Source organism: Pterocles gutturalis, unplaced genomic scaffold (assembly GCF_000699245.1).
Source record: "Pterocles gutturalis isolate BGI_N339 unplaced genomic scaffold, ASM69924v1 scaffold5808, whole genome shotgun sequence".
Classification (NCBI taxonomy): Eukaryota; Metazoa; Chordata; class Aves; order Pterocliformes; family Pteroclidae; genus Pterocles; species Pterocles gutturalis.
The window spans coordinates 36,320-51,435 of record NW_010120314.1 but is presented as its reverse complement, the minus strand read 5'-3'; the positions used below and the strand labels follow the sequence as shown (position 1 = coordinate 51,435).

The 15,116-nt window shown below is 44.8% G+C and overlaps 1 protein-coding gene across 1 annotated transcript in view; it reads left to right on the top strand.

The window, feature by feature from the left end:
- Positions 1–3,849: 3,849 nt before the first annotated feature.
- The window catches only part of AAK1 (AP2 associated kinase 1), a gene marked incomplete at its 3' end in the record, with an annotated part of 40,365 nt that continues 29,098 nt past the window's right edge, over positions 3,850–15,116 (top strand). Inside the window, exons 1-4 of the mRNA XM_010076853.1 lie at positions 3,850–3,966; positions 6,017–6,125; positions 8,231–8,373; positions 13,628–13,749. Coding sequence (XP_010075155.1) covers positions 3,889–3,966; positions 6,017–6,125; positions 8,231–8,373; positions 13,628–13,749 — 452 coding nt within the window. The remainder of the gene's footprint in view (positions 3,967–6,016; positions 6,126–8,230; positions 8,374–13,627; positions 13,750–15,116) is intronic.

The window sequence follows — 15,116 nt, the reverse complement described above, 5'->3', positions numbered from 1 at the left end:
AGTTCTCTGCCCTGTCTGGGTACCTGCTGCTTCCCTTGGAAGCCAGTTTGCAGGTGCAGGTTCTTGATATTCTCAAAATTGTCCCGTATGTCCTGCTCATGTCCTTGGCTCTTGTATTTCTCGAGCTGTTTGTATATGAGGAGTGTGGCAAGAAACTGCTGTTCTTTGTGCTCTTTCTCTGTCCCTTTCTACTTCCCTTATCCTGCTGCTGTTTTCTGAATGGTTCGCAGTCCCCTTCTCTGCGTGCAGAACTGGGAGTGCTGAAGCCAATTAGCAGCAGAAGGTGTGTAATAAATGGCGAGAAATTCAGGTTAAGGGGGCATTTTTCACACTTTTTCAGATTTAAATGTGGAATGACTGCTCGAGGGAAGTTAGACATTCTTGATTGTGTTGCGCCCTTCTGGACTAAATCCTGGGTACAGTCCAAACCTGGGCTCAGCAAACAGTAGTTTGTCAGGAATATTATGGTCTGTTTTAGCTGAGGCAATCAGATGGTGTATTACTTGTTTAGAAAGTAAAACTTTGCAGCCTCACTCGAATGGATGTGGATCGTCAAATTTTGCTTCTCTGATGGCAAAGTCGCTTACTGTAGATTGCTGTGTAAAAATTGCTGTGTGTACGCTGATGAAATCAATGCTTGTTTTCTCTGGAGAGAAGCACGCTGCTTGTACTAGTAGCAAAGTTGTCATAGTTGAATCTGCAGTCAGTGGGAGTTTAATAATAAAGTAACCAAATTGGTAGGTGTATTTGCAGACAAAATAAGTTCAATGATTTTGCACGGCTTCCGTGTGTGGTGTCGTCAGCTGAAGTTTGCAGGAGTTAAAGGTAAGGGAGAGAAGGACATGAGGATGTAATTTTCCTACGACTTGTAGAAGTAGTGTGACAACTCTGCAGACGTTTCAGGCTTCTTCTTTGGACGTGGCTCCACCTGACGTGTTCGTCTCTCACTGCTCCCTTGGAAGATGCTCTGGGCCGTGTTTCTGTCAGGTCCCTATGTGCTGATGTTACTGTCCTGTATCAGAAAACATTAACTTTATTTTATTTTATTTTTAGATTTTACATTTCTCATTCCTTTGAGCTCTCGGGATGGTTTAGCTGTGTTCTCCGTTGCACAGACTGTAGTTTTCTTTGCCAGTTGGCCCTGGTTGCTTGTAAGTGAAATAGCACGATGCACCTAGAGTAGCGAGGCTGCTCTAGGAGTGACTTTGTTCATTAGCACAGGATCCAGACGAGGGAAAAGGTACCTTGCCCAAAACTTTGCTAATGAGACATTAGCAGTTGGTCTGAGGAGGTACCAGTCCCACTTCAGCTGAAGAAGCAGGTCTTTGGATTTAGTGGATCTACCTTTTTTAAAAATGAAGTTTAATTGCTGTCTTTTTACTGCTCAGCTCGTGTTTCTGCTGAGCGGAGCCCTGTAAACGGATACAGCATCCTGCTGGCCTCCAGAGCTGGCGGGAGGAGCTGTGAGAAGGGAACTGAACCCCCGGAGAGGAGGGGAGGCTTCTGATGGACGACTTCTGACTTTCCCATTAGGAAAAAGGAAAAAAAAAAAACCTATCTTGTCATGCTCAAAAACTTTTGATGATGACCCAAGAGACTGTAATTAAAAAATAAAGTTTTCTCTAGATTTTATCCATGATCTGTGGAAATTAAAAAAATAAGTCAAAATGTGATCTTTCCAATGACTTTAAAAAGCGTAATGTGTTAAGAAAGCAGGGATTGGGGAAGCCGTGCTGGTTATGGGTCCCTTATTTCTTACTGGCTCCGTTGTGGGTTATAAGAGGGGGGGAAAAAATCGGTTGAGTGCTGTCTAGCTTTTTTCAACATAGCCATCCTTTGGCTGAAGGTAGCACAGCGGGATGTGCAGACTTGTTCTCCAGAAATGAGACAAATGTGGCTAGGGTAGAACAATAAGGCTACCACTGTGGGTTTAGGAGTTCTTAAAAACGGCTTGTAATCCGAGAGCCTCGACTCGAAGCAGCTTAAGGGAGAGAGTCGGGGTTATTTTTGTGTCTGAATTTGAGCATTGTGAAGAAATGAGGCCCTCCAGAACTGCACGGGTTTAAAAACCCTCTCTGTCAGGAGTGAGCAGCATCTGCAGGGCTTGCAGTGACCTGGGGCCATGTCCCATTTTTCTGAATTTGAGTTTCCATTTTGCAGCCTGGTTATAGTTTTTAAGACATTTTAACTGAAGTCTTGACACTTTTTTTTTTTTTTCTTTTTCTGTTGCATCTTTTTGCAGTTTTTCTGGGGCTGCTACCAGTTAGTTTTGCTCCTAAAAATCAGTGGGGCTTCCTCGGAAAACCTGGTCTAGTTCCTGTGGAAAACTATGATGTGTAAAACCAAGGGGTTTGCATGCTAAGAGAGATTTTTTTTTTTAACAGCTCTGGTGCTGACTGGCATGTTATTTGTGTGTGTAACTCTTCCATAAAAGCTTTTGGAGAGCAGATGGGGAGGGTTATACTTTGAATACAGCAGCATAGTCTGGTCATTTGCTCTTTTTCAATCTTTTTATTTGGAAAAATAAATCCTACTTTTAGTAAAAGCTTCAGTGGGCCTTTTGGCTGTGGTGTTTGATTTGTTAACAGCTTGTAAGCACCTATTGTTGCAAGACTGGCATGGTCCAACGCAGCCTATTTTAACACTAAATTTTACCCAAACGTGGCTTTCTTGCTTGTCACATTTTGCACGATGGGGAAGAACTCTTAAGTGCTGAACAACCATTAGTAATAATTATGTACAAGCATGTCAAATGTAACTAAATATATATTGTTGATCTGGTGATTTCTGGCAGCTTGTAAAGAATGGGGCTCACTCGTTGAAAATGAGAATTCTTTGGGATACGAGTAGCTTTTTATGGTATGGAGCTAGAACTCGTGGTGTACTGGGACTTCTGAAGGCTACGGCAGCACCGAATCACGACTTACTATTGCGTGGATTCTTTAGAAATCCTTAAGCAGAACAGAAATGTGTGCGGTAATGTCAGGTAGCAGAGAGCAAACGAAGCGCTGTTAGGCTGCAGCATTGTCAATGCCACCGTGCTTCCCTTTTTCCCGTTGTGCGGCACTTCTTGGGTATGAGTGACTCTTTGTTCTGATCTCTGGGAGCCAGGTGGGAATCTTTGATGCCTCTATACCTCCATCCTCAATCAGCTTCCTATTTCCGTCCAGGACTACAAATGTAAAACCCATCTGTTTTGATGCGTTGCTAACAGAGATGAAAGGCTTTCATCCTAAACAAGTTGTGGATGTCCTGGGAGTCCTGACTTCGCTAATAGCAATGACCACAAAATGAATTGTGGGTTGTTTGCTTTTTTGTTTTGTTGTTATTCTGTCCTTTTTTTAAAAGCACTAATGTCAAACCATGGGTAGGAGATGGGCTGCTTCTGCTTCTTGCACAAATAATAACTTAGATGCTTCAAAAGCTGGGAAACCTTTTAAGTTCAGGCTTTTAGTAATCCAGTAGATGATCCTGTAGCTCTGATTTCTGTCCAAGGCAACACTGCTGTTTATACTTCAGCTTTCTTCTTCATAGTGGAAATTAATGGAGCAACGCCGGACTGTCTGTCAGGACAAGTAGCCGGTGTAACTGCTTGCTTTTATGGAGATGTTAACTTTGCTTCCATTAACTGAAGGTTTGCCTCCTTGGATTCCTTTTAGTTCCCAGCAATAACAGTTCAGGCAGAGTTGGAAGCTCTGGAGCCAAGCACATGTGAGGGGCGCTCCCACCGCAGCGCTGTTGGTAGCTGCCGAGTGCTCTGAAGGCAGGTGGAGGCAGGGACGGGGCTGGAAGCAGGGACCAAGAGGCTTCTTTGCTAACAAATAATATGATTTTGTGTCTTCCGCAGGTGGATTTGCAATAGTGTTTCTTGTGAGGACTAACAATGGGATGAAATGTGCCCTGAAGCGGATGTACGTCAATAACGAGTATGACTTGCAAGTCTGCAAAAGAGAAATCCAAATCATGGTGAGTCCCTGCTTTGTACTGGGGCCCCAGACTGGGAGGGAATGGTGTGAGAGCCTGGTCACCTTCTGCCTGCGATCTGTGTAGCATCGTGTCGCAAACTGTGTGTTTTCTTAGCTAAACTGTCTTTTGGAAAGACCTAAGTCCTGGAGTTATGCGACCATGGGAAAATCTTATATTGAATTATTTAAAATTTAAGTGGTTTCAATGGACAAGAAAAACATGGGAGCTGAAAAAGCAGAGAGAATGTCAGGAAAACTAGGGGAGGAAAAAACTCCTATGTCACCCCATGGCTTAATGGGAAAGGGAAGAGCCGAAGGAGGAGGTGAGCATGGCTGAAGGTGTTAGACTTCAAATTCTAACAATCTTCAGGTCAGAAGACCTCAGCCCTTTAGCCTTCATCAGAAAAGGCTGGTGGTTCTGATGGAACTCTGAATGTCTCTGAACTCAATACGTGAATGGAAGGCCTCCATCCTGAGATGAATTTGTGTCGCAACAGTTTCCGATCTTTCGGGTTGGGATGAAAGCTGTCTCCAGGATTGGTGGGGTTGATTGACTGAGAACAGTTAGTTATTTGTGGGGTAGGAGCTGCCTGGGCTTTTGAAACGGGGAAGTGCTTATAAAAAGCACTGGGATGTTTCTCTAGATTATGGGATACAAGGACTAGTTGTAAGATAGCTGTTTTTAATATCTGTTTTACACTTAGTGTCTCAAAACAAAAATTAAGATGATTCAAATAGATTTGCTTAGTCTCCTTTGGAGCCTGGTAAACATGGCAAGTGCCACTCTTGCAGTTGCATTCAAAGATCTTTATGAACACTTAGAGCAACTGCAACAGGGGGAAGGAAACATAAAACCCTCATCCTGCAAATTTACAACTCAAGGCATAGGTTTAGGGTAGACGATCTTCATATCAGAAGCTCTTAACTGTAGCAGTTCTGGGTGTGTTTGTAAGTAGCTTTTAATGAGGTTAATACCTTTAAAGGTAACTTCTGGAGTTCATGTGATAGTGCAGTGAAGCTGTTGGGCATGCTTTGTCATCACCGTAGCTAATGCTACATGGGAAAAGTCGAGATTAGATCTTGCATCAAAGGTTTTAGTAGCGCTCACAAAGTTTGTTTACTTGGATTTTACTTGCTGGTGCTCTCCATTGTCTCTGTGTCCTTGGTGCCTCTTTGAGAGTGGCTAACCTGGACAGTGAGGGTGAGAAGGATCCTTCTTCCCTGGCAGGTCTGCTTGCTTCTGCACTGAACCTTATCATGAGCACTAATCGTTGTCCTGAAGAACCAGTATGTTACTAAAAGGAAATGTTTTCTTCTTTCCTAGCTTTTGTGCAATAAAGAAGTATTTTAAACGTAACTGAACTTTTTGCAGCTCTGCAGCATGATAGCAGAATCTTGATTTCTTTTGCTGGTGAAGCTGAACATGGACCTGGACTGACTGTCACGCCTGGGAGGGTGTGTGACACTGGCAGTCCCAAAGAAATGACTTTTCCTTGCAAGTTTAGCATGTGTCATGGATAAGTCATTGATATGAGAACTTGTGCTTTAATCCATTGAGTTACGTAGAACAAGGTACTTGTAAAAATAGGGTTAGAATTTATTACCTTAGTGGGGTTTTTTGAGCATGCGAAGATTTGAGATGCTTCTTGCCAGCAGAGGAGTGGCAGGAGATGAGAAAAGCAAGGACAACACAAACTGTGTGGCCACCACGAAACATCTGCCTTGTTCTCCCCTCTGCGTAAAGGCGAAGAAGCTCTGGGTGGCTTGGCCTGGGCCATGTAAGGGAAATTGCAAAAATCTGGACTGATCCCAGCACAAATTAGTTCATCGGTTTTTCTGTTTCTCTGCTGTTTGTCTCAAATCCTTCTGGAAGGAAAACAGGTAGAGACAGACCTCAGCTTTGTTCAGGTTTTGTGTGATGATTAATCCAAAGCGACAGAAGCTTGTGCCTATACAGAAGAGCTGGGGAAGCTCTGCAGTGTGGAGGAACAGGATTAAAATGTAACTCGCTCTGTATGGCAGATTATGCTTTGAGTTTGTTTATTTTACAGCGGGACCTCTCTGGCCACAAGAACATTGTCGGATACATTGATTCCAGTATAAACTCAGTCAGCAGCGGTGACGTCTGGGAAGTGCTGATACTAATGGACTTCTGTCGAGGTGAGTGTGGGCTCAATGTATTTAGTTTTGTCCATTTTCAGTGCTCAGAGGAAGCTTACACAACATCTTCCTTTAAAAAAACCAAACTTATTCCTAGGCCTGGCCCGTCCTTGGCTACCAAGGAATTGTTCTGAACAAAGCAAAGCCAAAACTGGGCGTGGAGAAGTGGATGACATGTGAGGCCATGTTGACTCTGTTAGTGGGATTGGTACCGCCTTTGCTTCTGGCCACGGTGGTCCGAAATCCTTTCTGTTGTGCAGGAGAACCCTTAAATATATTTTGCTGTTTTCTATAGGCTGGTCCACACAAGAAGTGGCTCTTCTAAAGCTGCCAGGCTGTGGAATGAAATTCTTCTTCACTTTGTTGTATTGCAAGTTTTTTCCACTTCAGCCTACCTTAGGATTGTTCTGGAAGAAGCTTGAAATGGATAATGTGAAGCCAAAAAGTATTCCCTTTACCTCTGACCTTTTTACTTGGCTGTCACTAGCCAGACAGGCTCTTCCAGTCTTTTCCAGCTGCCCCACAGCTTTGATCTCTTGTGGCTAGGATGTGGAAAAATGACGCATGTGCTGTGCTCAAATGCCTCTCACAGGAATAGCGTTAAGCAAAAATAAAGCTTTGGCCAGGTGGCATCAGAAGTCTTTAGCTGTTTTGGGTGGTGGCCACTGATGGAAACAGGTATTCTTGGGATTGTTTGGCTTTTAACTGAAGCCAGGTGCAGTGTGGCAAGAACAACAAGATGCTAAAATGCCTTTAAACACGTACAGCTTTCTGTTCCACCATGCCCTCTTTGCTGCTTCGTTTTGATGGAGGAATCCTGACTAACTTGTGTTGGCTTGAAAGGGAGAACCTTCTGTGCAGTTTTGCTGAAGGAATTGCTGTGTAAGTTCTCCATACACTTAAAATTAAACATCCCAGGGAGTGTTGTAAGAAATAGACCTGGCGGTGCTCAGCTCCAGATCACAGACCCCACTGCGGGGGGAAGTGCAAGCCGTAGGAATTCTGAACTCCCTCCCGCTGCATTACCCTCCCCTCTGTGCCAGATCTTGGGCTGATGAACTAAAATCCATCTTTCTGAGGTGTTTCCTTCCGGCTGAAAGGAGGAGGGCTGCGAGGTGGTATTTCTGCTCTTGCCAGATGCTCTGCTCCGCACACACCTGCCTTTGTCTCCAACGGTCAGACTGAAGCACGGGAATTACTGTTATACATTGGATTTTCCCTTGTTATTTTCCTTTTGTCTCAGACAGCTTCCAAACAAAATCAGTGTCTGTGTGTGCAGAAGAGCGCTCACTTTGAGCACAGAATGTTCACAGCTGTACTGTTTGTTAAGCCGAGCTTCTCTTTTGTACCATGAAAATAAAGTTTTCCGACCCTTGTGCTGTGAAGTGATATGGTTTTGCTTTGCCAAGGAGCAAAGGAGTGTTCGGAAAGGAGCGTTGTTCTGTGTAGGTAGGGTTTTTTGAGAGGGGAAAGAACATCTGTGTGGATTGTTTTGAAAAAGCCTTGACAGCAAGAAAACCTCAAAGTTGAGGCAAATTCAGGACTCCTTCCTGGAAACTTGCTTTTGTGTGTCTGGAGGTTCCCTTGTTACAGACTGACTTTTTTTTTTTTTTTCCCCAGTCTATGGTTTTAGCCAAGCCATTTAGTAGCATATGGGTTTTCTGAGACTCTCTTTCTACCTGAGTGCTCCAAACTCAGCCATTTATTCCTTTATTTTGATAAAAAAGTCTTATTTTGAGGAAGAAGAAGATGCAGCTTAGTCAGAGTTACATTTGAGTGTTAACCCAGGCAGGTGGATGTGGGCCTTAGAAGCTAATTTGCTGCTCTTGGAGCATTGTTCAAAGACAAGACGAGAGGCAACGCCTGCCGGCAGATATGCAAAACCCCCTGGGATTTAGGTGAGGAAACGGGAACGAAACAAGATGAGTAAGCAGATTGCAAAAAGCCTCTGGGGAAGGCTTGGTGCGAATTTTGAATCTGAACTCATGAACTTCTCTTGTGCTGACTGTACAGGCGCAGTTTGGTGGGGAGCTGACTAAGACAAGGTGTGTCTGTCTCATTTTGCGTACCTGCTCTGATTCTTGGTGGTTTGTTTTTCTCCTCAGGAGGTCAAGTGGTGAACCTCATGAACCAGCGCCTGCAGACGGGCTTCACGGAGAATGAGGTCCTGCAGATCTTCTGCGACACCTGTGAAGCCGTAGCCAGGTTGCATCAGTGTAAAACGCCAATAATCCACAGGGATTTGAAGGTGAGTGGTGGGCTCCAGTCACACAGCAGGGAGCGTGCATCCATCCACCTTATTGTGTCTGTTTGCTGCCTACACCACAGCAGACGGGCTTTGAAAGCCGGTACTGTTTCTGTTGTTAGTAATGAGGAAAAGCAGCCATAAATACCTCTCTCTATTGGAAGATAAAAAAGAAATGAGCCTCTCATTGCTGCTTACCATATGTTACCATCTATAGGTCTACTTAAAAAAACACAAATGTTTGTGAATAATTCTCTTTTGCACAGGAGATGTGCCAGAATGTATCTGATGAATTATTCACGGTGGATTTCTACCACCTGAAACACTATCGATGTTATAAGATAGTTCACAAAAAGCATGCTGTAAATTTGTTTCCTGGCCCCGCATTAAAAGGATCCCTCCAGAGATGTTGGCCTTGGGGCAAGAGACGTTAGAAGCTTTTGAAACTGGCCTCTGACTCTCCTGTTGACCATGAAAGTGCGTTGTAAAACTGTGTGTGTTTAGCTGGGAACAGAGCTGGGCCAGCTGGGAGAGCTTTTGAAAAAATCCCATGCTTATAATCAAACAAACAAACAGAAAGACATTCCCTTTCCTCTCAACCAGCTCATAAAATACCTGAATAATATATTCAGCCAAGAAGGAGGCTCCTGTGTGCACGTGAAGTTCAGATGTGCTCTGTGGGTCAGGTTCTGTTTTCAGAGCCTGCAGCAGCAGTATGCCCCGGCCGTTGTTTTATCGGAGCTAAAGATGTCGCATGTGCCAACAAGGGCAAGGTAGTGCAGGGGGAAAAAAATCCTCAGGGTTTGATATGCTTGAGTGTGTTTGTGACCCCACTGCTCAGTCAGTTGGAATATGTGAAACAAGCCTGACATCTGCTTGAAACGGGTGGAGTCTTATCAATTTGAGGCCTGGATTTAAAGCTGCTGAGGTCTGGGGGTGTCTTGCAAGCGTTGGTATAGGCAAGGAATTGTGGTGTGAGGGGATGAGGCTTAGGACCAGGGAGCTCTGCAGCTGATATTAACCCCTGCTGTTACCTTTTGGCGAATCCCTGGGGGGTTTTAAAATAAAGAACAAACTCATTGTGTGGCATATGAATGAATTCTGGGACATCTGTGATGGATGAGTGAGTTGATCTCCAGGGTTACTTTCTATGCTGGGTTGCAATTGAAATGGAACTGTCACGGTCTGATGTCCAGCTCGCTGCTGCGTGCTTAGACCGGGAAAGTTTCTGCAAGGCCTGGCTTTTGCTTGGTAAGCTCTGCCCAGGGTCAGAGAGTTGGCTCTTCCCTGCTTTGAGGCATATTTCCCAGTTGAATATTGTATTATTTCTGTCATGATGACCTCTGGAGCTCCAGTCACAATTGGGGATCTAAGTACTAACACAGAATGAATTATTTAGATGTGTTTTAACTTAATATTTGAGTTCAAATTTAATAATGCCCAGGGGGAGCTGCAATTCCAAGAGAGATTAAGGGCTGGAAAAGTTTTGTACAAGTTCTAAATTTAAGGAAAGGCAACCGTCGGGTAAGTGTTTTGTTGGGGTGGACATAACCCTGTTGGCGGGTGGGCAGATGTTGACTCTGCAGCCGGCTGCGTGGAGATGGGAGGTTTTTTTTGCCTTCCAGCTCTTTGATGCTGCTGTAATGCTGGAGGTTCCTGCGCAGAGGGCTCTGCCAGCAGAGGGATGGTGTGAATAGTCTTTAATCCCTTTCAGAGGAGCGCAGCTGGACTAGTTTCAGCAGCCTGTGGCTGTGAGTTGAAGTTCACCCAACAGGCTTTGCCTGAAGCAGAACAGCCTCCTGCTGGCACAGTCTCCAACTGCTGGGAAGTGACCGACAGCTGGGGACAGCAGCACCTTCAAGCAGTGTGCCTATAGGCAAAAGTGGGCATTTCACTGCGAGTAAGGGCCATGATAAAGATAGATTGTCATCCCTGTGTGTGTTTATTAAAATTTTCCTTCCTGAGCTGATGGTTAACTCTTGGGTGCTGTGTCAGTCTGTCCCTGTGTGCTTACCGCTGCATGATGTGCTGTACAGGGTGTGGTGTTTAGTTTCGTGTTTGATTGACTGCCACAAAAACAGGCATATATTGATGCTGCTTTTTCCTAAAAATGAGGAAGCCACCTGTGCTGCCTCTGCCCTGGTTAGGAGCCCTGCAGGGGCAGCCTAAGCCTGCTGGCGGGAGGCGTGCTTTGCGAGGTTACCTTTGCTTCTTCTTGCAGATATTCCCCGCCCCCCCTCAGGATTCATAGGCTGTTGCTGCTGCAGGACATTCTCTAAAAGGTTTATTTTTGTTCTCCTCCCTTGGCAGTAAGAACACTTCCTATATCTTTGGTTTAGGCCTTTTAACAGTGAAGAACAAATGGCCAAACCTTCTTGTGGCTGGCTGTGATGTTACCCTGGCTGTGAAGTCTCTGCTCCAAAGTTGGAATCTGTGCAGCGAAACTGCAACTGTCAGATCCCAGAGGAGAGTTGGGTTTAGTGAGGTGGAGGAAGGGGAACATCTATCTGGGGCTGATGGTAACAATTTACACAACTACTCTGTACCTGGTGGCAGTTGTTTGCATACCTTGTTTTATATTTAACGTTGTCTTTCCAATCTCACAGTCTCTAACTTGTGTTGTTCAAAGCACCAGCTTAGAGCCAACTTTGGTTTAGACAGCTGGGAGCTTTCTGCAGCGAGAGGTTTCCCACTTCTACCTGTGATGCTTCTGCCACTCTGAACCCGTCTGGCTCCAGCAGCAGATGAGTGGCTTGCCGATGAGCGGCTGAATTTTCTGGTAGTAGACACACAGCAGGATACAGCAAAATACCATGTCAGTCAGCCCGGAGGATGCTGTTTATCAAGACATCTTTCTCCTCTCCTTTCCCTGCTTTCTGAAATAACCAGAAGGTTGTGCTCTCATGTTAAGGATTTAGTTTCTTCTGCTTTCACTTTAGCAGGAGTCCTGCCAGTGTTGCACTTCTCTGTGGTGTGATAAGCCAGTCGCGCTGTGCAGCTGTCGTTACTGTGCCTTCTTCCATCGTCCTTTTTAACACCTGGTCTTGCCCTGATGCCATCAGCAAGTCTTTGCCTGGAATTTGTGTGGCTCTGTGTTCAGTGTGTGACATGTGAAATTATCCAGTCCTCTCCTGGTAAACCCTTGTATCGACTATGTTTAGAATATGCCTGTGTCAGAATCAGTTAGTGCTCTTAGATGTCCCGTTGTGTTCATTTCTTTGCTGTGAAACACCAAACAAGCTTTCAGAAGTAAATAGTAAATGGTGCCGGGGAGGAAGGGAAGTTGAAACATCTCTAAAGAGACCTGAGGGTGCTGGAAAGCAGTCAGAAAGTGTACCTTGGTCACGCATCCCTCCCAGATCGCCACCTGAACTTAGAAATACCAGCCTTAGGAGCCATTGCTCCCACGAGAGGATAATGTGTTGATTTTGCTCGTTAAAGCCTAATTCCTTACCCCTCGCCAGTCTGTACGGTGTTTTTACAACTTTGCTTCTGGTTTTAGCAAAGACAGACATTCCTTTCTGAGAGTAGAGACAGAAGCTGGCTCCATTCTATAACTAGCAAAACTTACGGCAGTTCGTAGTTTCCCTTAAACATTCTTGTTTGGGGTCTAAATCTGACTCTGTAAGTGTTGGGCGTGTGGAAAACTGTGGCCAGAGTTGTGAGCGCTCAGCAGTGCTGGAACCGGGGTTGCAGCTTTCCGAGTGTTTGACTGGAAGAAGGTGCCTCCAGACTCTCCTAAAAGACAGTCTTCTCTGGCCTGGCGGTCAGCAGCAGTGATTCAGGTACTTTGGTTTGCTGTTTCTTTTTTTTTTCTTTTTCTGGAGGTTACTGAAGAAGGCTACTTGCTGGATGGTCCAGTGCTGATGTTAACAAAACTTGCAGGATGGTTCAGTGAGGAGTCACTTCAGACTTCCCAGCCTGATAAAAGGGAAGGACTCTTCTGGAAATGTTGGACGAGTATTTGCAGGGAATAGGGAATAACCCTGTCAGTGTTGATGTGCTGGGGAGAACATCTGTGTGCGATGCTTTATTCAAAGCAGATGGATAGCAGAGGGGGAAGGGGTGTTGGTTAACCCTTGGTTTCAAGCCAGCTTTTCCACCCTCAGCTGCTCTCATTTGGCTGCATTTTCTGATGCTTAAAATGCTGACTCCTTTTTCTTTTCTTTTTGTAAAGATCAGCCTTGATGGGGAGGTCTACTTCCAAAAGGTTTTGTTAGTGAACGCTTATGTGGTGATTTTTTTTGAAATATATGAGCAGTGTGTTGTATCTCGTTGTTGTAACTGAGCATTTGACATTGATTGAAGATAAATACATTAAAAATTGTGTGTGTTCCCTTGAGAGAACATGCTGTTAATGCCACTGTACAGATCAGGAGCTGGAATACAGAGATGCTCTGCCAAAGCGAAGAGCTGAACCCAGGTTTCTCCACATTTTTTGTCAGTGTCGTAACATTTAGACAGTTTTCTTAGGTGGATGCAAGCCAGATTTTTTTGTTAATGCATGATTAAGTGTGAGTATTCAGGGGAAAGGCAGTGACTTTGCTGATGTTGTTTTTTTTTCAGCTGTCCCAGGTGTTTGTTTCAGCATTTGTTTCAGTTGTCTGATTCAAGGTACCAAACAATATTAGAAAGAAAGGGGTCATTTTCTCAGCATCCTGGAGGAACCTCTTGCTCTTCAGGGAGCGTGGGGTACGCAACACATTCTGATAACAAGCAACTAAAGTGTGAGCACGAGCTGAGGTTTGTTTTGAAAGAGACCTGAAGGGACAGGTGAAATGCAGGCAAAGAACTGGAGATGTGTAATAATTTCATAAAGTACAGAAGTGTGTGCTGTCCTCCATGTGCCTCCTCTCTGCCCCATGTGCCAGCGAGGGGTACAGCCCTCTGGAAAGCTGTGGACAGCTTGTGTTACCTGTCCCGAATTTGGATGCCAGACTGTGGGTCATAGTAGCTCAGGGCAGTTGAGCACTAGAGACACAGTTTTCGTCCTGAAGCACGTAGTAGCCTCAGCAGAGGCGAGGTGGTGTTCTTGCAAAAGGAGAAGGGAGAGGTGGCAGGATGTTACAACTATGCTTTCGTGATTTGACTTCTATTTCAGGAGATGTGACAGAGATTGGATGCGTATTTTCTTTGCTGTCATGTTATGCTTTCATGTCAGACGTGTCTGATATGGCTTCAGGCACCAAAACCCTGGCTCATCTAAAGAAAATGAATTTTTTTTGGCTGAACGATTCTCTACTTGTGATGCTCGTAGGTTGAAAACATCCTGCTGCATGACCGTGGCCACTATGTCCTGTGTGACTTTGGAAGTGCTACTAACAAATTCCAGAACCCTCAAACAGAAGGGGTGAATGCGGTAGAGGAGGAGATCAAAAAGTAAGTGTGCTTTTCCTTTTCATCTCAGATGTAGTTTGTATTCGAAGGATAATTTTTTCTTGTACTGGGACTAAATTTTACTCAGGCCTGATGCAGCAGATTGGATGCTGCTGCATTGAAGTGTCTGCTGCAGGTGAACAAGCGCCTGGGGGAGGGTGGAACAATAAATTGAGCTTGATGTAATTGCTTTGGACCTGAAAGGCTGAGTGTACTCATGCAGAGGAGTCATCCACCTTGACGAGGTGGTGACATGCTCTGTTACGTATGGGGTCAGCCTATCTCTGTCTCTCACCAGTCTGTTTTTTTTGAACTGCAGTACAGCAGATGACAATCGCTCTCCTCCATCAGCTATTCGTCGTAAATCCTTGCAGTGACTAAGGGACTGTGTGGCCTAACCCCTCAGCTCCTCCTAGAACACCTTGAGGTGTATGATCTGGCTCCTGCTCTTGCTCCACACACAGCCAACTGCAGTGGTAGCAACGAGGTGCAGCTTGGTGCTTTCAGAAAGGGAACTTAGCTGGCAGCTCAGCAGGACCTAGATTGGGAACGGAGCAAACTCCAGGTCCTTGGTCTGGCTTTAGTTTTAACAACATCCCTGCTGCAAACTCTCCAGTTCTGTTAATACAACATTCTGGCTAGAAAACAGCATGTTAGAAATGTGTGCAAATGCCTCCTTTTCCTTAGGATTCAGTCACACCTGCGTGGGTTTCCTAGATTTGTTTGTCTGGAGTTCTGGAGCGCTCCTGGTCTGGCTCTGCCGTCCCTTTGGAGTGCCCCATTTGTACACTTATTAACAAGCCTACAAAACCTTTCCCTTAATGATGCTTTCTGTGAGCAAGGTGAATAGCATGCAAGGTGCCACAGCCGAAATTACAGACCTGCTGATAGGAAATCTTATTGTGAGAGTCTCTTAAACTGTGGTGCCATTTCCAGCTTGTCTATTTGGAGTGATTTGTTAAAATGAGACAGATTCTAGCTATAGTTTGAAAAATATATATAAAAAATAACCCTTCCCTTGTTTACAGTGACTCTGAGCGGGAGTCCTGGTATGGAAGTCTGTCTATTAGGAGCCACGTATCTGGTGACAATCTTTGTAATACAGTTGGCCAAAGCCCCAGCAGTGAGGACATTGCAGAGGACGTTTGGCTACTGACCTTGTTGATACTCTGGATCCTTGAATATTTCTCTTCTGGTCCTTAAAATGACTGTGCAGCTTTGTGAGTAAATTGCTCTCTTTAGAAAGGATCTTGGTTGCTGCCCTGGTTTCACCAGGCAGTTTGCAGTGGTTAGTGTTTTATTGTTAGAGGTATGTAGCCGATGCTGTTAAAAGACTTTTCAATAGGTTATCTTCCCTAAAATGAAAAAGG